The following is a 24,727-nucleotide window of genomic DNA, read 5'->3' on the forward strand; positions in this document are numbered from 1 at the left end:
TTTCTTTTTAACTCGTGGAAACTTTATAAACACTTGGAGTAGCCTACGCTTTACATGACAGACGGCTCTGACGGCGACGTCCAGGGCCCTGCACAGGGCCAACCCCGCGTCCCCGTGTCACTCCATGTCCCCAGCAGTGGGACTGCGCCCCATGGCCCCCGCACCGCCCAGCACAGCCCAGTACATCCCAGCACAGCCCAGCACAGCCCAGCACAGCCCCGCACAGCCCCACTGCCGCTGGTCCCAGCGCTCCGCTGTGCATGCAGGAGGAAACCACCACAGACACACATGACAAACGACTTCAGGAGGTCACCACAAAATCCATTTCTAACAAGCTGTTTCCCTCCATTGTTCACAATGTCAGATTGAAAACCAAACTCCCCCACGTTTCTCCCTTCCCACAGACCCGGCTGTCCCACGGGGCAGTGCTGGGCAGGGGACACAAGTGTCACCATCCATGAGCAGCAGGGGGGCACAGCAGCCACTGTTCCCAGCAGGACGGGCACTGCAGGTGCCACCAGCAGAGCCACCACGCTCCCTGGGACCCCGGCACTGCCCAAACCCGCAGGCACAGGGGACGGTGTCAGGGAAACGGTGGCCTCTGGGACAGCCAGCCCAGGAGGAGGTGACAAAGCCACCCTGGGAGGCGTCCCCAGCACCCCCAGCCATTTGGGGCTGGTTGGAACCTCTGTGCTGCCTCAGGCCCGCGGGCTCACAGTCTCGCCGCCCTCAGACACCTGATCAGAACAACACAACGTGGTTTGGTGCCGCTCGCTCCCCGGGCGCTGGCCAGAGGCGGCTGCAGAACGGCTCACCGGAGCTTCGCAAAGCCCTGAGATGCCAGTGTGTGTTACACAGTCCAGGCATTGATATCACATTGGTTTTTTTAAAGCCACTTTTACATGCCACTGTCCAAGCAGGAGCACAGGAGCGAGCAGCCCGTGGCAGCGGCAGCACCGTGGACACGACACGTGTGACCGCAAGGCCAGAGTTACATTCAGCGGCAGAGCAGCCGGGCGCGGGACACGGACAGATGGCGAGCGGCAGGACACAGCGCAGCAGGGACCGCAGCACATCCCCGGGCACAGACACACGGCGAGCGGCAGGACACGGCGCAGCAGGGACCACGGCACATCCCCGGGCACAGACACACGGCGAGCGGCAGGACACAGCACAGCAGGGACCACGGCACATCCCCAGCAAACCACACCGGGCAGGGTGGGATGCTTGAGGGATGGAGCACCCAGGATGCAGCTGCCAGGGAGGTTTGGTCACTGGTTTGGGAATGGTCCCAGCACCCATGGAAAATCATTCAAAATGGTGAAGCTGCCTTTGGGCTGGTGAGGGGAAGCAGGGAAGGCGCCTGTTGCCTATTTACAGGGAAATGCTATGGCTCAGAACAAGCCCTGGTGTCAGCTGGAACCACAAACAAGCCTCCACTCTTATCAGGGGTCCTGGCAGGAGAAACCCTGCCAGACCGCAGGGCATCACCTACACAGTCGCTGCTCAGGAAAAGGAGACTGGACATCTCCTGGATTGTAACTCAATGTAACAAGCAAACAAGAAACCGGGCGCCTCTTTGAAAAACAGTGGGCTTTGGCCCGTATTCGGCAAGTGTCGGTTCCTCATCACCTCCGTGCTGGCCCACCAGAGTAACTCTGGGCACGGAGGCTTCTGGGTGGGCCCAGAGAAGTGGAGCTGGTGGGAGAGCGGCTCACGCGGCGGGAGGAGGAGGAAGAGGAGGATGAGGACGACTAGGCGGATGAGGAGGATGAGGACAACAAGGAGGAAGGCTGTCTGCTGCCTCCTCCCGGCCGTGCTCTCGGAGGCCGCTGGCCCGCCCAGCAAAGCTGACCCACGGGCAGGGGACACGGCCCCGTGCAGGCAGAGCCCCCGGCACCGCATCTGCCGGGACAGGGGCAGCTGACACCAGGAAGGAGATGGAGAGCTGTCCCCAGAGCTGAGCACGAGGGTCCCACAGTCCCTGTCCTGCCTTAGCACAAGCAGCATTTCCAGTAACATGCGCTGCTCTCCTACACACTGACAAACACACGATAGCTTATTGAGCGAGGAAAACAACATAAAGAAGGAGCTTCTCATGGGTAGGGGCCAACCCAAACTCCGGTCGCCCTACCCCTGCATCCCGGCACAGGGAGTCAGCCCCTCGCGCTTCCAGTCCAACGTCAGCCCGAGGTCACCCCGGCCAGGGCGCGCGTCCCAACACGCGAGCAGGACCACGGCCGCTCCCAGCCCCGCGGGCACACGAGCGTCGTCCAGCCCGCGTGGAGTCGAGGGGTGACAGATGGGGAAAGTTCAAACAAACGTGTGCGTAGGGTCTTCTCTCCATCTTCATCTCCCTCTCTTCTAATTTCTTGAGCCACTTCTAACAGCATGCTCGGGAATCATCCGGAAAGTTAGCTGCTCTGAGGGGCACTGGAACTGGCAACGTCTCAGCTGAGACACTTCTGTTCACAAGCACAGAAAATCTCCCGGGTCTCGCTGGGCTGAGGAGGATACACAGGCTGGAAGAAGAAAACAAGGATGCTCTATGCAACAAATTCACCAGCGATGGCAAAGCCACAAGCAGACAAGCCCTGAGCACTCGTGCAGCTTGGGAAGGGCAGAGCAGCCCATGTGCTGCTGGCCAGAACCCCAGCCAAGGGTGTGAACCACCCCCCGTCCTCACCCTTCCTTCCGCAAGGGTCTCCCAGGGGAAGGACATTGCTCCTGATGGTTCTTTAAGGTTCCCTTTTCCTCCACTGCACTCCCACCACCCATAAATGCTGAATTGATGTCATGTGTGCTTGGCTTATTGTCACAAACACGTACCTTCAGCATCAGCTCTCGTCACCTGGGATCCTGCCTTGCGGTGATGGAGAACTGTATTTAAGGAAGCACAAGGAAACAGAAAAAAAATCAGCACAATAAGCTCCAAATCAGACCCACAAACATAAACAGAGGGCTGGGGAACAACAGGTCAGGGACGTATTTTTCAATGTAACAAATGAACTCACTGTCAGCACTAACAGAGAACGTTTATCACTGACATGATAGGCTCACACTTTTGGCAGAGGTTGGGGATCTTTTAAAGGCGGGAAGTTGAGCTTATTTGAGCAGATATTACTGCAAATGAAACGTGCTGTCACAAAGCACAACACCTGCGACCCAGAGCGCTGTGCCCCAGCCCGGCCCCACGGCTCCGCTGCCCCAGGAGCACCCGTCCCGGCGCACGGCCCCGCGGCGGAGCTGCACCTGCACGCTGTGTGCACGATCCACCCTCTGCTCTCACGTCTCTAATCTGCCCAGCCCTCCTCGCACCTCCCAACATCTCATCTCCGCTCCTCACAAAGGCTGAAGGCAAGTACAGCGTGTACTGCGCTTAGATCCACACGCACGATAACACGATCCAGAGATACGTTCGTTGCTTAGCTGATTTACATCGAACTTATTGTCTGTATCTGGATTCGCGTTTCACACTTTGAGCCCCGTGTCCGCTGCAGCAGCGCCGCTGAGCGCCGCGTCCGCCGGGCAGGAGGGCCGGGCGCCCCGAGCCGCAGCGCTCCCCCGCCAGCCTCACCTGCCGCCCCTGCGCGAAGCCGTCTCAAAGAACTTTGTCCTAGAGGCCACCCTGCAGAGAGAACACGGGAGGTCACTCCAGCTATCTGAAAAGGCCATTTGCTAATTACATCTCATCTGTGCCAGGGAAAAGAGCGGTATCACCAGCGGACGCCGCAGATGGTCACCTTCGAGCGGTGTCTTTCTGCGGAGGCGGCTCCGGGTGCTCCAGCGCCGTTCCCTTCGCCCCCACACCGCCCTGGCCCAGCAGCCCCAGTGTTTTTCGCTGGCTGCTTATTTCCATGCTCCTGCTTATAGTACTACATGCTGGTTTATAAACCTGCATCCGTCAGTTTTTATGGCCTCTCCTTCAGTTTTTATGTGCTTCATATTCAGCTTCTCCTCATAGAAAGAAAAGCTTTATCGAGTGACTCAGGAGGGCAAAGGCAAAGCCCGTTCCTGCCCCGCGGGTGCTGAACTTCACAGCAGCTTTGCCGGACTAAAAGCACAAGCGCAGGGTTTGGCACGGCAGCTTTCCTGGGACGGTCCCAGAGCGGGGCCAGCGCAGAGCGGCCTGGGCAGCCGCGCCAGGGCAGCCGTGTCCCAGGGCTGGGGACGGTCCCTGCGGGCTGGCAGCTCCGCAGCGCAGGGACGGCACAGGGACACTGCACCTCGCGTCACCGCGTGTGGAGGCGCCCAGGGGTGCAGAGCACGGGGTGAGGGGTGTTAGCACAGACCTGCAGTGCTGCCCTGATGGGTGGCAGGGACCGAAACGCGCCCCTTTGCTGGCTGCGCGGCAGCACCCAGGTCGCAGCCCCCACCAAACCATCCTGCCTGCCGGGCTCAGCCCCCCTGTATTTAGCCAGCCGTTTTTCTTAATTCCCATTGAAGCCAGCAGAGTTTCTGTCCCTTTAAAATCTGAAAGAAATCTGATGATGAAGCTGAACATCATCCAACTTCCTTTTGAGAGCTCCAGGCTGGATCCCATCCTTCCCAGGAAGCGCCTCACTCGAGCGCCCTGCTCAGAGCCGGGCCGGGCTCCCCGCTTCACCCGCGGAGAAACCGCAGAGCGGGTGACGGGACCAAGCTCAGCCCGGGGCTGTGCTGGGGAAGGTTCAGAGCTCTGTTCTCCCTGGCTGTGTTTGCTTTTCCTGGGGCAGCTCTCCTCCCAGGCCCTGCCCTCTGCACAGCTTTTCCAACACGTAATCAAACCCGCGCTTGCACCGGGGTTGACAGGGACACCCACGGGCTCCAGCCATTGTACAGCACCGGTGCTGGAAACCAAAACTGCCGGTAGGTGACACCAGCTCCTGCTGTGCGGGCTGACCCCGTTCCACCCACGCCCGGCACCACCTGCCCGTGAGGACGCTGACTTACACGGATGAAGGCATCTCCTCCGCTGTCCCTGCGATCAGATCCGGCCTCTGCTCCAGCCGGGCGGGGACAGGAGCCCTGCACGGGGGGTCCGGAGGTCTCACGGGGGGACGCGTTATCACGGGCTTATCGCCATGGGATCGCGGCTTGGGGACACCGTCGCACTCGCCTGCAAGGGTGGGGATCACAAACACTGAGTACGAAGCTTTGGTGGAGCGCTCGATGTTCACAAAGAGGCGTTAAACCAGTCCATGAGCTTCATTCTGCCCGCCTGCCTGGCCCAACACCCTCTCTTTGACAGCAGCCAATAGCCAGGATTTGGGGAAAAAGTCCCAGGAAAAGGCAGTTCCCATCCTGCCCAGCACTAACAGGCGCTGACGCTGGACCCTCTGATGACAAACTTCATGGAGCTGTTAACTGCAAAGATGATGCTGCCTGGGAATGACAAGTTTTCTTGAACAAACCCTGTGCAGAGCTGCTCTTGCAAAGCCAGAGGACCAGCCCAGAGCTGCTGTGTCCCAAGCTTTGATCGCAGACGGACACACGGCTGTCCCCGCTCGCTGCTCTGTCACCAGAGCTCCTGCCTCGGCCGCTTTTCTTCCCCAGGACCCAGCCACCCTCCTTGTTCACTTCACCGTCACAGGACAGCAACCCTGCTCTGCCCGGCCAGCCACACAGCTCCCAGCGCCTGAGGGCTGCGCTCCTGCTCCTTCGGACGTTTCCACCGCTAGACAGCCCTGGTTCTGATTAGAAATCAGTCAGAGATGTTTCTCTATTTGGTGAGATAATTAATTGTTGCAACTACTTAACCAAGGCTTTGTCAACCCCTTAGTTACACATTATTATGTCCCAGTGTGCCAGTTCAAACACTAGTCCTTAACCAGCTCTCTTCCATACTTGCATTTGTAAATTCTGATCCTAAGTTTTCTCCTCAGTAAGCTGTATAACTCGAAATTCTCGGGAAAAAGCCTGTTTTCTAATCCTTTAGCCTATACTTCTTGGTTTCTCCAGCTTTTAAAAACGATCGCCAAACCGTGCACATTAAAAGCTCAGACCGCGCCCCGGCACTGCTTTGCAGTACCAACAGACGCCCTGTGGCGTTACTACCACCCGCGCGTTGTGTGTGTGCTCAGGGATCAACACAGCCAGCTTTGTCACGCTTCAGGACACGCTGTCAGCACGGCATGTGTGACAATGCAAATCCATAACACTCAGAAGCGCTAAATGCAGCTGATGTAGAAACCAACTTTAAAAGCGATCTTACGCTTCCAAAAGCAGAATTCCACCTACCATTTATGCAACCAATTTAAATTAAGGCAGTAGTGTCGGTCAGACCAATCTGATGTTTGCGCTACCCAGTCGGGCCGTTTTTCTTTCTCTGCGTTGCACATGGGAGTCATTTGTCAAGCATGCAGCCTGGTTTTTATTTCCCGAACACAGGGCTGTGAAGCTGTCAGGGTACGACAGCATCTGAAAAGCACTGGGAAGTGCACAGGAAAAGCTGGCAAATTGCAGAGCACAATATAACTTCTATTATGACCATCGTAGTTCCTAGAACTCAGCGTGAAATATCTGCATTAACATAGTGTGCACGGTCCTGCAACTGCTGCACACACCCGCCTGCCTCCTCCGGAATGGGCAACGCCAGCTCGGAGCGGGCCCCACACTAATTGTTTCTGACTGTAATGAATTTCTGAGTAAAGCTTATTACAATACAACTAATAATGATTATTTATATTTAACAACAACAGATGAACTGTTGAAATACGTGTTCCCAGCAAAGCCTTGGTAAGCCAGAGGCTGCATCACGGGGCCCTGACACACAAAACCATCAGCAATCAAAATGTGACTTGAGCCATTTTTCTCGCCTGTGCTGTGGAGAGCGCTGACAATGCAGAGCGCTGACGGCCGCTTACGCTGGGTACAAATTGCCTCGGCTTTAATGGCCTTTATATTGCTACTCAAGCGTGAATTTTATGAGTCCGCTGAGCTGGGCTGAGCTCAGTGCGAGCAGAGGCTCAGCTACCGCACGGAAAGCCTGCTCTGCTTCACCTGATGTGCTGGCATCTGCAGAGGAGAGGAGAGGAGAGGCGGCACCGGCACCGGCACCGGCACCCAGCTCTGCAGGCTGCTCCGAAACCCCGCAGCAGCCACCCCAACAAGCACCAGCCCGGTGGGACCCACCGTCTGAGATAAACGGGAGCACTGGGGAGGCCACGGCTGGACCGAGCCCTGGGGTGCAGGTCCCTGCCCACCCCTCCAGCTGGGCTGTGCCCCCCGCCCTCGCTGAGCTACCCCAGGGGCTGGAGGCGAGAAGCGCAGCGCCCGCTCCGGCTGGCCCGGCACACCACGTCTGGCCCAGGCACCTCGGGCTGTCCCCAGGACGACACAAGCCCCGCTCACCCTCTCTGCCGTGGATCCCCGGCCGCGGAGCGGGTCTCCTGGCCTGCAGCGTGTTGGTCCGCAGGGCTGGGTTGGCCACCAGCCCGTTGGCTGCCTTGCCAGGCTTGGCTGCCCCATCCTGCAGCCTGGCCACCAGCCGTCCCACCTCTGCCTCCGGCCGGCCCTCGCTGGGGGGACGCGGCTCGTCGCCCCCGGGCCGGGGCGCGGGCGGGCGGCTGCGGAGCAGCGGCTTAGGGACCTCGGTGCCACCGCTGCCGTTGGGGGTCTGGCCGTGCCGGTCTCCTGCAGGGCCAAGGACAGACAGACGCGGGTTAGGACGGAGCACTGAGGTGTCCTGGTCTCTGTCCCCGAGCTGTGCGGCTCGAGCAGCACCGCGGGACCAGCTGGAGGAGGCAGCTGCTTCGGCAGCCGTGGACCTTCACTCCAAGCACAACGCAAACAGCAAGTGGCTCACGGGAATGCTGAGGAATACAGAAAACTGAAACAACACTGAATGTAACAGAAGATACTTATGGGCTTCTTTTCAATTTCCAGCGCTCTTGCTCACGAGAGGCTGCGTGCTGTGCTTCTGTGTACCTCCCAAAGCCCCTCGGCGTGCCGCAGACCCCTGCGCCGGACACAGAGGCGCTGCCATGAAACCACTGCACCCTGCAGCCTCGGGCGGCCGGACGCTAACGCTCCTGCTCCCCGTTCCCACAAACGTAAATGCAAGGCCAGTGCTAACTACTGAGCAGTGTTGTGATTCTAAAGAGCAATTTGAATCAATTATATTTTGCCAGTGCCAAAAAGTACACTTGTAGTATTAAGCCTAAAACACCATCAAAGCTCTGAAAACTGTAACAGAGAAAAAGACTTTTTCATTTCTTTGGTGATTATGTGATCTAGGGCACAGCTTACAATGACAATTAAAGCAAATTGGGTGCAGAGAGAAACACGATTTTAAACTGATGTGCCCTTTGATATGATAATAAGGGCCTTACCATTTCCTTACAATCAAATGAGCATAACAGCAGAGTTGTACTTGCTCTGGAAAACCCTATCGCTGGGTCCTGAAAAAGTGCTCCGGTGCTCTTGCTCTGGCTGCACCATCGCCTGTGGCTGAGCCAGCCCCGCTGGGGCGCTCTGGGGACGGCTCCGTTCTGGTGGGACAAGCAGTGCCCCCAGCTCCCATCCCACCAGCTCTGCTCCCGGGTTGTGTTTGCATCACTTTGCATTTCTGCCTCTGATGCTGCAAAACCCTTCCCCTGGGCTTCTCATCTCAAGAACTTGTCCTGGTTTAGCAGAGGGAGAGGCTGCAAGAAACACCCACAGGGTCTGAGTTGTGAGGTGGTGCAACCTGTGTGCGAGTATGGTTCTGCTTTCCTTCCGCTCTGCCGTGCCCATGGGAAGGGCTGCCCGCTGCTGCACCTTCTGCTGCTCCTGGAAAGCTGGTGGAGGGAGAGCGGGGGTAAGCGAGGGGAGGCACGCGAGCAGCTGCACTGACCTCCGCTGTCTTCCACAGAAGCTCCGAAGAAGACGGGTCTTTCCCTCAGAGGACGTTTGGAGATGGTGATGGGCTTGTGCCGCCGGGCAGCCACCCTGGGAGGGGGCACTGGGGGGGCGGCGGTGTCTTCGGGAGGGCCGGAGTAGATCTGGAAAGGCAGACACGGTCAGACGGCCCAGCCGGCACCGAGGGGCTGTCAGCTGTCACCCCCCCGGGGGCTGGGACAGCCAGGGCTGCCCAACCCGGTCCCACAAGAGCGATCACTCCAGCCCCCGTCCCCGTGTCCTCCAGACCCTCCGGAGGGGGACAGACGGCAACACCGCTGCACGTACACCCCCACCGCACCGGCAACATCACTGCATGTACACCCCCATCACACCCGCACGCCCACCGCACCCACACCCCCACCGCACCTACACACCTACTGCACCCAGACCCCCACCGCACCTGCACACCTACTGCACCCACATACCCACCGCACCTGCACACCTACTGCACCCACACCCCCACCGCACCCACACCCACTGCACCTGCACACCTACTGCACCCACACACCCACTGCACCCACACCCACTGCACCTGCACACCTACTGCACCCACACACCCACTGCACCCACACCCACTGCACCTGCACACCTACTGCACCCACACACCCACTGCACCCACACCCACTGCACCTGCACACCTACTGCACCCACACACCCACTGCACCCACACCCACTGCACCTGCACACCTACTGCACCCACACACCCAACCGCAACCACCGCACCCACACACCCACTGCACCCACCACGCCCACACACCCACTGCACCCACACCCCCACCGCAGCAACGCCAAACTCATTAATGCACCAAATCACAAACACAGACGAAATGTGCAGAAGCAAATGATCCTCGAGCAGATGAAGGAAGCTTTGAACTGACAGTTTCTAAGAAATCTTAAGTTTTCCACACCAGTGAGGAGATATAATCTCCAGAAAGCACCCATACAAACCACCGCATTGTTTGAGATTTAATACTAAAAACCTTTCGGCTCTTGGCTTACAATGAAGCGTGTGGTACCACAAAATGATCTTGGATGAAATACTGGCATAAAAACAATGCTGCTAAGGAGTTTTATCTCTTTTTCTCACTGGTCATATGGCACCTATTTCGCTTGGTTTGATTTATAGGCTCTTATTCATGTCAGTGCTTTTTTAAGAGCTGAGAAAGAGTCAAGCTCCCAGGCAGCCTCTTGAAGATCTGAACCACCACATTAAGGACCAACCCAACTGCTCGTGTGTTTTTCCCGTGGGTACTAACGGAACAATTTCTTCACCACGAGGGTGACGAGGCGCTGCCCCGGCCCTCTGGAGTGCTCAGGGCTTTGGGAAAGCTGCTCGGGGACGGTGTCCCTGCCCACGGCAGGGCTGGAACTGGCTGATCTCTGAGGTCCCTTCCAGTCCAACCCAGTCCATGATTGTGTGAATTTATATCAGGCTTTAAAGAGCAAGTTAATACAGAGGGGGTGGCGGGGGCTGCCAAGGCCACGCTGAGAGAACAACACTTTGTCCTTCGTGCTCGCCGGCCGAGGCAGCGTGTGCTGGGGCGAGGACGGGCAGCAGCAGCCGGGCTGTCACCTCCTGTCCTGGGCAGTGCGGGGACGAGGGGGGACCTGATGAGTCCCAGCCCAGCCTGCCCAGGCTTTGGTACAGACACCATGCGCTCGGGCTCTGCTCCCGACTTCATCTGCCCCGCTCTGCACCGAGACAGGAGCAACACACCCGGGGCAGAGCCCCCGCCGAGCTCCAAACCCCCAGCTGGCAGCTTTGGCTGCTGGGGGCCCAGCGGGGCTGTCGGGGGCACACGGGGGCCGTTGGGGGCACAGTGGGGGCACAGCGGGGCTGCCGGTGCTCAATGCTGGGGTCTCTGTCCTTTGCGGGGCCAGCACACGTTCTCTGCTCCAGAACACCAAGTGCGGTGTGTTCCCCCTGCCCGGATTCAGAGGAATTTGCTGTGACATAACAGCCCATGATGTAAAAGCAGCAGCTCACGCATTATTAAAACAGCAAAGGATTACCTGCAGCAGGGCAGTGTTTTGGAAACATCAACCTCATTCCTGTATCTTGACAAGAGTCCAATATTGTTTTCCCCATGGATGCTTATACAGGTACCACACAAAGCTGTTCTGATGAGATGCTTTGCAACATCTGAAACCCATAATAAACCCCACCGCAAACTACTCTGCCTAAGATGGGGGTGCAGCCTCTGCTCTGCTTCTGCCTTCCAAATGAAAACCCAAGTTAAGCAACCTGAAGGTACAAAGATATTGACAGACCCTCGTAGTTAGAAGGTTTGTACAGGGAAGACAGTGTTTCCAGAGTTATCAACTTATCTAATTTAACCATGGCACTGAAACATAAGCTGTGGAAACAGGAATTGTCCACAAAGACTTCATGAACAGTTACTTTGTCCTTGGAGTGTTCATAATGCACCGTATCAACTACATCCCGCTCTTCCTCCAGGCTCATTTAGAGTGTTTGCTCATGTGTGAGCTGAAGACACTCTCAACTCTGACGCTGCGCTTACAAGCTCAATCTAATAAATGTCACCAACTTAATCTTATATCTGAAGAAATTAAAAGCAAGCAAAGAGATGTCTGGCTTAATTAAAGCTGTACCTGCAGCTCTTGGAGGTGGCAGTGTAAATGGCGTGTTGACTCAGCGGCAGCGCGGGCTGCGCGCGAGGGGCGGACCGGCTGGGGTGTGCAGCGAGTTGAGAGAGCACCCGACACACAAACGAGTCACTGTTCTGCTGCGGGAACCTACGACAAGCATTCGCAGAGACCTACACAGAGCCTGGCTTGTGATTTCCATGAGCTTCTCGTGTGGATGCTCAAAAGCCTCTCCGAGCCCTTTCATCTCGTTTCTCTGGTGGGAACCCCCGCACCACAACCAAGTCCTGTGCACCCATCTGGTCCCCGGGGGGTTGCTCCCACCCCACAACTGCTTTGGCAAGAACTCCGCTCTCTCAGCTCCGGCCTCATTTCCCCTTCCCAAAAAGGGAGCATCACCTCTGCATGGGGGCTGCCCTGTCTGCTGGGAGCACTGCCCTATTGCCCCACAGCCAACAACGGCCTTTAAAGGATGCTTTCCAACTTCCCATCCCTTTAAAGGATGGCTTCCAACTTCCCATCCCTTTAAAGGATGGCTTCCAACTGTCTTTTCCCCTAAAACGTAAGAGGTTGCTTGTACACTCTGTAACATCAAGCATTATGACAAGCTGAAGGACCAAACTCGCTCCTCCAAAGCGAGTGCTGTTAACAGGAGAGTGATCTGGGCCCTGGAATGCTGATCCAAATGCAAATGCTGCTCAAGTTTTAAATATCGAAATACAACTCTATCATCCTCTGCCACCCTGAAAACTCTAAGCCACTGTATCAGACAGCACAAGGAGAAAAGCACTAATACAGAAGTCAGTGGAATATTCTGGTTTTTCCCCTGTAGAGTGTCTCATCATGGACTGTGCCCATTGAAACGAGTTATGCTCCGGCCTGGCTCCTGCCTTCAGCAAAGGAACATGTAAAGGCCTGCCTGTAATCTCCAGGCACAGAATAGGTTATTTTTTTCAATAAAGATTCCTCTTGTTTAAAAAGAAAAGCAAAAATCCCTAGAGTCAGAGCTTCTTTCAGAACTAGCTACAGGGAAGAGCGAGGAACACAGCTGCAATACTTTGTGTTTCCTTCCCAAGCATTTCTGAGCAGTGTATTATACAAACCCCGCGGGCCCCGCGGAGACTCGGGCAAAAAGACCCGAGCTCCCTCGTTGCTGCAGCAACAGCTGATGGAGCGATGGAGCCGCCGGAGCAGCCCCTACCTTCCCAAAGTGCTCGATGAGGATCTCGACCACGATGTTCTGGAACTTGATGTTCATCATCGCTGCCACGGTGTCCTCCTGGGCCCGCATGAGGGTCGGTCCAAATATCACCCCCATGTTAGACGGGGACATCAGGTTCTCCCGGCTGTGCTCGCACACGCTGCAGAGAGGAGGGAAAGAGGAACAGGGCTTGGTTTGGGCTTTTTCAAACAGATCTTACTTCAAGCAATAGAAAACGATAGTGTAAGGATCAGTCATTCTGTTTTCTTCATTCTGTTTCAGCAGAATTTGTTTCCCAGCTCTCCCAGAGATAACACGTCTCTGGCTATGGCACGCATGTTTGGGAGAGCAACACGCCGACAGCATTTTATGTGTCCCTTCCCACTCCAGCTCCTCTTCTCACTCTGCATGAAAAGTCATCTGCGCAACACACACACAAAAGGAACCATTTAAATGGGAATATCCTGTTTATCCAGAACCGACTTTTGGTTTTAGTTTCTCCTTTGTCTGAAGGAGGAGGACTGAATGTGGGGCGCACACTTTGGAGGTTCGGATTAATCTCTACAGCAGCTTCTTTCTGAAAGAGCCCCTGTTTTCCCGGGGCAGAGCTGGGTCCCCAGCAGCCCTGGAGCTGTGCAGGACCCTGAGAGCCGGGGCAGCACCGGCCACCGCGCTGGGCACGGCCGCTCCAGCGCTGGAATGGGGACAGAGGGGCCCTGACCCCGCGTTTGCCCCGCGCCGCTGCTGTGAGAGAGGTTCCTGTCAGCACAGAGGGACAGGGAGCAGGACTCAAGAGCAAACACTTGAAGGAATAAACACAACGACCACAAGCGAGTGTCAGCTTCACCGGACGGCACGTCGGACACGCAGCCCTGCTGCCCGCGAGGAAAGGGCTCTGCAAACCGCACACTGTGCACGGGCAGCTGGAACGGGACGGCGGGCAGGAGCCCCAGAGACGGTGGGATCCCCCAAACAGGGGCCCTGGCACCAGGGGCCAAGCACTCGCCTTCGAGTGTCGGGCACAGCGATCCCAGATCAGCCCTGCTTATTTCTGATACGGTTTTGAAAGAGACTTCTCCACAGTCCCAGCGTGATCCCTGTCACCCCACAGCCGTGGCCCCTGCGGGGGGGCACAGACGGGCGCGCTCCAGCCCTCGTGCTGCTCGGGGGGCTCAGGACAGGAGTCCACAGAGCTGGAGATAAAACCAAAGCATGCTGCGTGTTCAGCCCACGGACACGGGTCCCACAGCTGTTCCCAAACACCAGACCTAGTGTTCTTGTCAGCTGGAGTGAGAGGTGACAATTTATAGCTGTTACCAGAGGGTATTTTCATTTAAAAATTATTTCCTTGTTGCTCTTGTCAGAGCGGGGTGAAAGTGGCAACAGAAGAGAAGCAGCACTCAGCGCAGCGGGCAGCAAGCACAGTCATCCCATTCGTGCCCTCCAGACCTACACTCCTAGGGGCACTGTGGTGGATATGGTTTTGCAAACCTGCCACAAAAAGAGGCTTGTTCTGCTGATTCCATTATCCCCCTTACTTGGGATCCAGAGAAAAACATCTGCTTACTTGACGAGGTGTTGTATGAGGAGCTCTAACATCTCTCTGTTCTTGTCAGGCAGTTTATAGACCAGAGCATGAATGGCTCCCAGCCTGTAATCCAGGTTCTCGGACTCTGGAAAGCAATAACACAAAGGAAAGTTTGTGCCCACCACTTGCCAAGTAAACACATCAGAGAAAGATAAAGCCAAAAAAATCTGTGGGAGCTGTTCCTGTGCAGTGTGGGGCTGGCCGGCCAAACCCGCGGCGGGAAGCGGAGGAAAATGAGACTATGGTAACAGGGTAATCATTGTGAGGAACAAAATGGATCGGAGAGAGGCCGAAATGAGGCCGGAACGGGAGCCAGGGCAGCCTGTGCAGGCGGGCACGGCCGGGGACCCCGCAACCGAACCCTCCGCAGGCACCTCACCAGCCCGGGCAGACACGGGTGATGGAGACACAGTATTGTTATTGATTCTCGAAAGGTCCAAAATGAAGAGAAGCGGGAATTCTGTGCTCCGGCTGGCTCGGGGCGGCAGGGGTGTGAAGGATGCCTCCGCCCCCGGGTTCGGAGCGTGCCGGCGCTTCCAAACACCCGGACTCTCATGCTGAGGGCGATGAGCGTCTCCCTGTACCCCTCCGGTCTCCATCTCAGCGTGCTGGCTCTCAACACGCTCTCAGGATCAGCCAGTTCAGAATCATTACAGCTTATTACAAACAGCCACACCAATGGGACAGCCGAGGACCGGCCGCTTTAGCACAGGCGATCCTGTTGGTATGTCCATCTTACCTGGGCTAATCCCTGTCACTACTGGTTGCAGCTCAGTCCCAAGAGCTGCAGCAGAAAAACACCTTTCATGTGCTGGTAGACACTTTGAATTCGACATCCCAGGGCAAATTTCATGACCCAAAGGGAGCACTTATCTATTTGTGTGACAACAGCACGCCCCATTCCCCACAGGTTCTAAAATAAATGTATTAACACTACTGAGGAACAATCCTTCTGGGACACTTGTGTTGACTGCAGGTGAGTTGACATCCCCCAGCTCCCAAGACCCTCCGAGGGCATGGAGCCCTGTTAGAGGGACGAGAACTGCGGCAGCAAAGGAAAGAAGGGAAGAAAACCCGCCACCTCCCCTGCAACGCAGCCCCAGAAGAGAGGGTCCCTCCTCTTCCTGTGGGGCTGTGGCCAGACACGCGGTGTGGGGCTGTGCTGGGGATCTGGCCGTACCGGGGGATCCGGCCGTACCGGGGGATCCGGCCGTACCGGGGGATCTGGCCGTACCGGGGAGGCAGCGCGGCCGCGGGACTTACTGGCAGCCAGGACCAACTCTTTGTGAAGCTTGTACGTCATGACGGGCTCAGACAGGTTCCTGCGAGGAGCAGAGAGAAGGCTGAGCTCTGCGGGGCAGTGCCCGTGCACCGCTGATGGCAAAGGAGAGACGCCAAAACCCGTTCCTCCCCCAGCACCGCCGCTCCCCGGGGCATCTCCCCCCACCAGCAGTAACTGATCGGCCCTCCCCAGCAAATGTGGCGTTTCTACAATGGGCGTATTTCTCAAAAAATAGCTTAAAATTGAAAAATCCATTTGTCTTCCCAAAGCCTCTGCCACTTCTCCGCCCTTTCCAAGAGCCAGATGTCAGCACCTGGCAGTTCGCTGCGCTTTTTGCCCAGACCAGCCCCAAGCTCCTTAGCCCACGCGGGACAGGCGTGACCTGCAGCGCTACCTGAGATAGAACTTGAGTGAGCTGGTGATTGTCTTGATGTCCCAGTCGCCACTTTGGAGATCCACGTCCCCTGGACATTTTGGATCTGGAGGAAGAACAAAATAGCTTTAAACCAGGACCCGTTTGGAGGCTGCTCATGAACAGCAGGCGCTCGGGGGTTCCTCTGGAGACAAGCGAAGCTCCCGCAGCACAGCAGGAAAGCTGCTGGTTCTCTCTGATGGGAAAAGCAGAACAACGGTGCCAGTGTCAGCGCTGGGAACGGCTGAGGAGCAGCGCTAATGGGGACAGAGCAAGAAGCAGTTATGTTTAAGCAGTGGTGAAAAGTCAGTGAGGGCATATTCTCTACAGTTTGTTTTTTCCCAGCAGAGCCAAGACGGGCAGAAAGGACACACTTAACAGATCCAAGACAAGCTTTCTGATATTCAGAGGAAGCCGAGGTCCAGCTCCACGCCCTCCCCTGCAGGCTGTTCTGGAAACATCCCGTCGCTGCCGGGCGCGGAGGAGCAGGACGCGCAGCCCAGCACCGCTGGGGCACGGAGGAGAGAAGGACGTGCCTGGGGACGAGGGGCGGCTGGACTCGAGAAACAAGCTGCATGATTTATTTATAAAAAGAAATAGGACTAGAGACAAAAAAATACCTATCTCGTGACTAAAGTTCAGGATGAAATCCTGCAGCAGCAGTTATTTCTGTGTTGTTGGGACTTTCCATCGTGAGTTTGTACACAGTGGGGTGGCAAGTGGTCAACCAGACCAATGCCCATAAATAAAACGAAAAACCACTCACTGGTGGGGTTCAGATGAGAAAACCACAGAGCTACTCACAGAGAGGGTGAGAATCAAGAAGCAATAAAAACTTATGCTAAGTAATTAGTCAGCAGCTAGTGTAACTGGATAGCTGTGTGCAGCCGCGGCTCCGCGGGAACTGGGACAGCTACACATCACCACAAAGCAGCTGCTTTAACAAACAATACCAAAATCAATAGTAAACAATAGTGAAAAACCAGAGTAAAGCCTTTGCACACTGCATTGATACCAGATGTGTGCGCAGGGAGCCGGTGGAGCCCAAGGCACGTGGGTACTGGTGCCAGGGCACCTTCTGCAGGGCTTACCGCAGGAACGCATTCACTTGTCTGTGTTCACAACAGAAATGCATACATTAACCAACCCACGTACACATTGCATACAGTGATGTACCCCAGCCTGTACAGTGAACACCTTAACCCAGCAGGATGGCGTCCCTGGAGGGGACAGCTCTCATGACACCCCCCATGGCCAAGGGTCCCCCGTGCTGGTCCGGGGGCTGGTTTAGGAGGTGGGACAAGGCAGCTCTCCAGAGCAGCGTGGGCGAGGGCTCGTCTCTCCTTGGCCACCATCCTGCACGCTGGGCCCGCAGCAGGAACGCGGCCCCAGAGCCTGACTCCAAAATGCCTGAATGTTTTCAGCAGACGATGGGAGCTCGTCCCCACTGCTCCAGCGCCACTGCCTCGCTCCGTCTCACGGCTGCTCTCTTCACTCAAAACAGACACGCAGTTTAACGGGAGAGGCACCAGAGCAGGTTGCAGAAAAAAGCCCAGAAAAGAAGGTGAAGTGGGGCCACGGGGACCAACAGCGGTGCCGGACATTTCTCACTGGGAAACCTGATCCGCTCTGTCCCTGTTAAACGATACGGAAACCAGACAGGCTAGCAGCACAGAACAATTCATTCTTACCAAAAAAGGCGTTCAGCAGCTTCTGCACCTGGATGTTGCTGCCCACGGTCCGGTACACGCCCTCGGTAGCGAGCCCTGGCGGGGAAAGCGCGTCAGCCCGGCGGCGCGGCTCGACGGCCCCACCTGGCGGCACCGGCACCGCCACCGCCACCGCCGGGACCCGCAGCGGCCGGGACCCGCACCTGACTGGGAGCCCTGCCCGCACCCCCCGCCCCGGATCTGACCGGGATCCCGGCCCGCACCCCCCGCCCCGCGCCCCGGATCTGACCGGGACTCCGGCCCGCACCCCCCGCCCCGGATCTGACCGGGACTCCGGCCCGCACCCCCCGCCCCGCGCCCCGGATCTGACCGGGACTCTGGCCCGCACCCCCCGCCCCGCGCCCCGGATCTGACCGGGACCTCCCAGCCTGCATCCTCAGCCCCACACCCGGCTCCATCCCAGCAGCCCCAGCCCTGCACCCCGGATCTGGCCAGGACCCCCAGCCCCGCACCCCAGCTCTGTCCCCATCCCCATCCTAGGACCCTCAGCTCCACACCCCAACCAGTGTACATCAGTACACCAGTACAGGTGATGCACACCAGTACATGCCATCTGCACCGGTAGAGGTTGATGTACACCAACAAGTACAGGTGATGTATACCAGTACAGGTTGATGTACACCAGTACAGGCTATGTAGATCAGTACAGGCTGATGTACATGGGTACAGGCCATGTACACCGGTACAGGTGTTGTACACCAACAAGTACAGGCGTTTCACAAAAGCCCCCCGCTTCTGTCCTGCTGCTTCCAACAACATGTGGCTGAATGAGCCGGTGCCCCAGTTAACCCCAGTTAACCCAGTTAACCCAGCCTGTCCCCCAGTACAGGCACACCAGAGCTCTCCTGCCATCAACCCGTGGGCTCGGAGCTGAGTGCGAGAAACTGGCAGATGAAACCAGCAAGGGCAGAAATTCAACCCTAACCAGAATTTGGTATGAGGACGTTCCAGACGGCGCAGGATTTCTACTCCTCTGACACATGCTCTTCAGTTAACAGCTAAAGTCCCGTGTCACTGACTCTCACCAACTAACTACAGAAAATACAACCTAACTACAGGGCCGCGCAGCAACGCCACGGCGGCGGCGGCTCCGGGTGCCAGGCGGCAGCACCTCACCTTTTGTTTCCACCGCGTTGATGCATTTCCGCACGAACTTGAAGCCGACCTCGTTGAGCTCCACTGCGCCAAACAGAACACGGGTTACCGGTGCGGGAACCGCCCCGGCCCCACTCACACCCAGCACCCGCATCCCCGGGAAAACACCGGCACTCCTTGCAGCCTACAAGGATTCATTAGTTCCACGTGTTCTCCATTTTTCCTTGAATTTATTTTGAGTTACAGTATTGCTCCATACCCCCTTTCTCTCTTTAATAATAAAAGCGTACGTCTGTCTTGCCACACGTGAATTCGTATCTGATAAGGAGTTGATTAATCACTTCCAGAGCACTGCAAAATCCAGTCAAAGCTTTTCCATATCACAGGATCGGGTAATTTCTGCTTATCTGCTCGACTGGACTAAAAAGCAAACCCAACACAGCTCGATGTGCTGGGAAGAGCAGAACGAGCTCTGGTCCAGCCCTGACCCCGGAGCGCGGCTGCGCCCGCCCGCGGCGTCGCGACGCAGGTGGGAACGCGGGATTGTCTCCATACACGTATTTACACCTCTGCAATCACGCTACTACTCCCGCCAACGTTCGCAGGATATCTGGAAGGACTGTCTACGTTATAATGGGAAATATTTTTCTGTTCAGTGCAGACTTTTATACCGAATTTCTATATAGTGCTGTAGTTTTTTGTTTGGCTTTTGTTTGGTTGGTTGTTGTCTTTTGCTGTTGTTTTGTGGCTGGTGATTTGGTTTTTTGAGCAGTTCTAGAGCTGTTTGTGTTTTCTGGGGGGAGGGGACACCCCCACGTGAGGGGACACCCGGGACAGGGTGGCGGGATGGCGGCTCCAGGGACTAAATGCCACCTCTGTTTTCCAATCATAATCTTTGCTAAGGGAAACGCCCCTGAAATCTCCCGCTGACCTTCTTCCCCTTTGTCACTTTGGGATTTAGAGGCACAAACTGAACCCTGCGTCCTGCTGGTTCTGCTAAATGAAACCTGCACATCGCCCACGATACATTTTACCGCTTGCAACTCATTCCTATCTGGCCCCGGCAGCTCCGGGAACAGCAGCAGCAGTTACTCACTTTCCTCCTGTTTTGTGATGGGACTGTGGTAGATCTGAAACGGGGAGGAAGAAACAAGAACACAATGGGAGTGAGCTGGTGTTTCCTTTCAAAAGAAAATGCAGCACCCCAAAAATCACCCAAGGTCAATCACAGCCAGACAATCTCCCCAAGAAATGTCATTTTATAATTAAGCAAGATACCATTATCTACACAATAAACAGGATGTTGCTGCATTTCACTGGAGCACCTGTTTCCAGGATACAGGTCTCCCAAAAACTGAACAGGGAACTTTGCTTGTCCTTCAGGTGCCCGGTAAACACGCAGCCGGGCCGCCCGGCACGCAGGGGCCGGGGGCTCTCCTTCATTTCATTGCTTTTAAAAATGTAAGTGTCAAGATTAAGTGTCATCCTATACAGAAAAAATGTTGTAATTTTTATTAACAATAAACAGCAGGTGCTGTTCCCAACAGAAAATCAAACATGTGTTCTGTATAATAACACACTTCAGCTGGGGGATCCCCAGCGCCCCCACAGGCCCAGCTGGCAGCACCAGCCCTGAGCCCCACGGCCCTGAGCCCCACGGCCCTGAGCCCCACAGCCCTGAGCCCCACGGCCCTGAGCCCCACGGCCCTGAGCCCCACGGCCCTGAGCCCCACGGCCCGACCCTCCCGCCCGGCAGCAGCTGCCACGGCTCTGTGGTGCCATGGGGAAACCAGCTCCTGGTGCAGTCTGTGCCACCAGCAGAGCCACACAGACCCGTGTGTGACCCACAGAACTGCACAGACCGTGTGTGACCCACAGAACTGCACAGACCGTGTGTGACCCACAGAACTGCACAGACCCGTGTGTGACCCACAGAACTGCACAGACCCGTGTGCCTCATGGAACCGCACAGACCCGTGTGTGACCCACAGAACCGCACAGACCCGCCTGTGACCCACAGAACCGCACAGACCCGTGTGTGACCCACAGAACCGCACAGACCCGTGTGTGACCCACAGAACCGCACAGACCCGCCTGTGACCCACAGAACCGCACAGACCCGTGTGTGACCCACAGAACCGCACAGACCCGTGTGTGACCCACAGAACCGCACAGACCCGTGTGTGACCCACAGAACCGCACAGACCCGCCTGTGACCCACAGAACCGCACAGACCCGTGTGTGACCCACAGAACCGCACAGCCCCCAACCGCAGCTCCTTGGGGCTGAGTGACGCTGCAGGCAGAGCAGGAGGTGACAGCGGCGGCCGTGTCACCGCGGACCCGCCGGCAGAGGACACTGCTCGGCAGCGCACCGGCGCTCCGGCAGCTCCCGCACTCACCGGCTCCTTCCCGTCCATGGCCTCCATCCACAGCCTGCGGTTGGCTTCCGACAGCGCCTGCAGCGTGATGGTCCCAGACCTGCGCCGGAAATGAAGAGAAAGGGTTTTTAATGAATGGCAGAGAGCGATTTCACTCGGGTTCACAGGGTTTATCTGTTTCGAGGCCATTTGAACACGAAGCATCTCACCTTTCATTAGTTTCAATGTCAAAACAAAACCTTTTGTCTATGGAGTCCGTCTTTCTTCTTACACAGGATTTCAGGGTCAGGTCTAAGGTGCCCTAGGAGAGAAAACAAAAGCCAAGGTCAGAGGACAGAAGCCCAGGAGACCTGGGGCTCCTCAGCACCCTGTGGCACGGCACAGCACGGTGTGGCACGGTGCGGCACTGCCCGCAGAGCACCGGCTCCCGGGTGTCCTGCCGTCCAATGGCATCGGCGCCGGGAGCACAGATGGTCCTTCCCCCCATCAACACGCAGAGATCAAAGGCTTCATGAGCCAGGGTTCCTCTCCTCGGCTACAGAATGTTTTAGACTTCATGGCACTACCTGCGAACAAGCGCCGAATATCTCAGCAACAGAACGTGTCTGCAGAGCAGGAGCCCTGAGAGAACCACCCGCGGGAGGCAGGCACGGGTCTTGGAGCCAGGACCATGCTTGTCTGTCATCTGACACAGCTCAGTCCCAACTAACATTTACCCATAGCATTCATGGTACAAAGAGCTTGACACAAAATACTTTGTAGAAAAAGAACACTAACTGACCGGCTCCAGAGCAGACGCGCTCTGCTGAGCGGCCGGCGCTGCGGGCTGCGCTCTGGCCCTCTGCGTTATGTCCCCTAACGAAGGGGCATTGACTGACTCCACAGCAGAGTCGATTTGTGATGTGACTGTGAGATCTCCAGGACTTGCAGGAGCTCTGAAGAGATGCTCAGGAGACCTTAAAACCAACCAGACCCCCGGGCTGAGCTGCAAACCTGGAACACGCTCATCGCCCCGAGCGGCACGGCTGTGTCTGCCAGAGCTCCGGCAGGAGCGGATCGAGCAGAACCAAGAGAGTGACAAGGAACCTCCTCCCAGGTTGGGTCCAGCCTCCTCCCAGGTTATGTCCAGCCTCCTCCCAGGTTATGTCCAGCCTCCTCCCAGGTTACGTCCAGCCTTCTCCCAGGTTACGTCCAGCCTCCTCCCAGGTTATGTCCAGCCTCCTCCCAGGTTGGGTCCAGCCTCCTCCCAGGTTATGTCCAGCCTCCTCCCAGGTTACGTCCAGCCTCCTCCCAGGTTGGGTCCAGCCTCCTCCCAGGTTACGTCCAGCCTCCTCCCAGGTTGGGTCCAGCCTCCTCCCAGGTTACGTCCAGCCTCCTCCCAGGTTACGTCCAGCCTCCTCCCAGGTTACGTCCAGCTTCCACGCTGTGCTGATAATCTCCCGGCCGTGTTTTCAGTGTGTGCCGGTTGTTTGGGGTTTTTAAGAGCACTCTTTTAACAGTGGCGTTTGAAGCTGTGTGGCAGCTGTGACTCAAACGTGCTGATTACCAGACTGCAAGAGTTTGGGAACAGCACTAATTCACATTTTTACAAGTCCCTGCCCTGTGTTAATTGCCCTCACTAGATGTGTTTATGGCAGAGATGACAATAGATCTCTCTAGTCCATGTTTCGGACATGTATTTGCCAAGGTCTCTGCCAAGGGCTTCCAAAAAGTATGTTCTATGTGACTGCTGCAGCGTGCACAGGGCTGCCAAGGAGCAGAGCATGAGGTCAGGGGCTGCGGAGCCCCGGGGGACGCGGCTCCGCGGCGGAGGCGGCGGGTGGACCCCGCTGGCCGCACTTGCTGTGCTCCATCATCCCCCCGACCCGGCCCCTCCTAGGAACGGCGGGGCACTCCCAGACACATCGCTCACTGCTGAAAACCGAAGCATTTTGTGAAAGGAGGAGTGCCCCAAATCACTGCTCTATTGCACAGTTTAGAGCTGCAGCCACTGCCCTCTCCTCCTCTCCTAACGCCGGTAACGAGTTCTGGAAACAGAAATCAAAACCACAAACCAGCGACTGAGCAAACACGCAAAGGCAGAGAATCCTGCTTTTGGAAGCGCTCAGCTGGCAACTCAAGCAATTCTAGCACTTGGAATCACGGCCAGAGGCTCATGTGCAAACCAGGCTGCAGGTTCACTGCCCGTTTGTGTGGATAATGCAAAAATCAGCTTGTCTAGAGAGGCAGAAATTTCACACCGGACCAAACTCGCAAGTCACCACTGCTCGAATGACACTCGTGTCACACGAACCCGTGTCTCTGCCAGCACAGCCCTCTGCCCGTGAGGGGACCCCAGCACAGCCCTGCTTGGGGACCCCAGCACAGCCCTCTGCCCGTGAGGGGACCCCAGCACAGCCCTGCTTGGGGACCCCAGCACAGCCCTCTGCTCGTGAGGGGACCCCAGCACAGCCCTCTGCCCATGAGGGGACCCCAGCACAACCCTCTGCTTGTGAGGGGACCCCAGCACAGCCCTCTGCTCGTGAGGGGACCCCAGCTGCCAGACCATGGCTCCTGCCAGCGGGGCCGTGGTGTTTGTACATCTGTCTGCTTACGACCAGAGATGACACGGGGGGATGGGGTGAGACCCGCTGGTTGGGTCGGTGTCTGCAGACATCCCTCCAAGAAACAAACTCACTTGTTTAGCTCCAGGCTTCTGGTCCATGGGCGTCATCCGTAAGGTCTTTGCCTCTTTTTCATACTGGCAGTAGTATTTCACCCAGGAGATGCCCAGCGCCCCTGCACAGACACAAGGAGCTGGAGTCACAGACAGCACAGCCCCACAGCTCCGGGGACTGACACCGCGGGGACACCCCCTCACCAGGGACACCCCTCAGTGGGGACACCCCCCTCACCAGCATCTCCACCCACAAGAGCCAGGAGGAGAGGAAGGGGAGAGGAAGGGGGGAGGAAGGGGGGAGGGTGAGGAGCCGCCTCCATCGCGCTCCGAAACGCGGCTGGTGAAAGGGCGTTTGTGGGACCCTGATCCCCAGCCAAGCCGGTTTGGCCAAGCCCAGCCCAGACCGATGCTGGCAGGATCCTACGTGGCTTGAATGTTTGTTTCACACAGACACCACTATGTTCTCCTGCTGATGAAAACTTGGCAGTAAAGACAACAGCATCTTTAAACCACTCTGAAGTTCCTATTTATACCACGCTAGATTTATTGTCACTTTTCTTTGTTGTCTTACCTGAACTCCTCTATATTAAATACTTCAGCTGACATTTTTTCTGTATTTTTTTTAAGTTGCAGTGCCTGGAGGAACAACTCTCTTCATACTCCATTTATAGAGGAAACACAAATGGAGGCAGCAAACAGCCATTGGCACGTAGGGACATGCCACATTTGCTTGTGCCTAAAATTCCTATCCATGTGTCTTCTTTTAAAAGCAGGGTAAACATACATACAAATATATGTATAAATATATTTGCATATATAATCCATAAACGGACCGCTCGCAGAGCAGGTTGTGTGCAGACCCCGAGGTCACAGCGCTGCACACAGGTTTGTCCCGAGTGCTGGTGCCTGCA

The 24,727-nt window shown here is 56.6% G+C and overlaps 1 protein-coding gene across 5 annotated transcripts in view; it reads right to left on the reverse strand.

The window, feature by feature from the left end:
• Positions 1-24,727, reverse strand: part of OPHN1 (oligophrenin 1) — a 52,907-nt gene continuing 28,180 nt past the window's right edge. For 4 of the 5 annotated variants that reach the window (XM_065077306.1, XM_065077310.1, XM_065077307.1 and 1 more), the window contains 16 exons: positions 23,835-23,935; positions 21,367-21,458; positions 21,179-21,257; positions 19,874-19,907; positions 18,799-18,861; positions 17,644-17,718; positions 15,935-16,019; positions 15,522-15,580; positions 14,238-14,343; positions 12,671-12,830; positions 8,816-8,963; positions 7,333-7,614; positions 4,933-5,098; positions 3,578-3,628; positions 2,830-2,880; positions 1-2,522 (listed from right to left, as the gene is read on the reverse strand). In XM_065077306.1, the coding sequence (XP_064933378.1) occupies positions 2,838-2,880; positions 3,578-3,628; positions 4,933-5,098; positions 7,333-7,614; positions 8,816-8,963; positions 12,671-12,830; positions 14,238-14,343; positions 15,522-15,580; positions 15,935-16,019; positions 17,644-17,718; positions 18,799-18,861; positions 19,874-19,907; positions 21,179-21,257; positions 21,367-21,458; positions 23,835-23,935 (1,544 nt within the window). In that variant the 3' untranslated portion in view covers positions 1-2,522; positions 2,830-2,837. The remainder of the gene's footprint in view (positions 2,523-2,829; positions 2,881-3,577; positions 3,629-4,932; positions 5,099-7,332; positions 7,615-8,815; positions 8,964-12,670; positions 12,831-14,237; positions 14,344-15,521; positions 15,581-15,934; positions 16,020-17,643; positions 17,719-18,798; positions 18,862-19,873; positions 19,908-21,178; positions 21,258-21,366; positions 21,459-23,834; positions 23,936-24,727) is intronic. The other variant, XM_065077311.1, reaches the window with a different exon arrangement.

The sequence above is a fragment of the Columba livia genome, chromosome 12 (assembly GCF_036013475.1).
Source record: "Columba livia isolate bColLiv1 breed racing homer chromosome 12, bColLiv1.pat.W.v2, whole genome shotgun sequence".
Lineage (NCBI taxonomy): Eukaryota > Metazoa > Chordata > Aves > Columbiformes > Columbidae > Columba > Columba livia.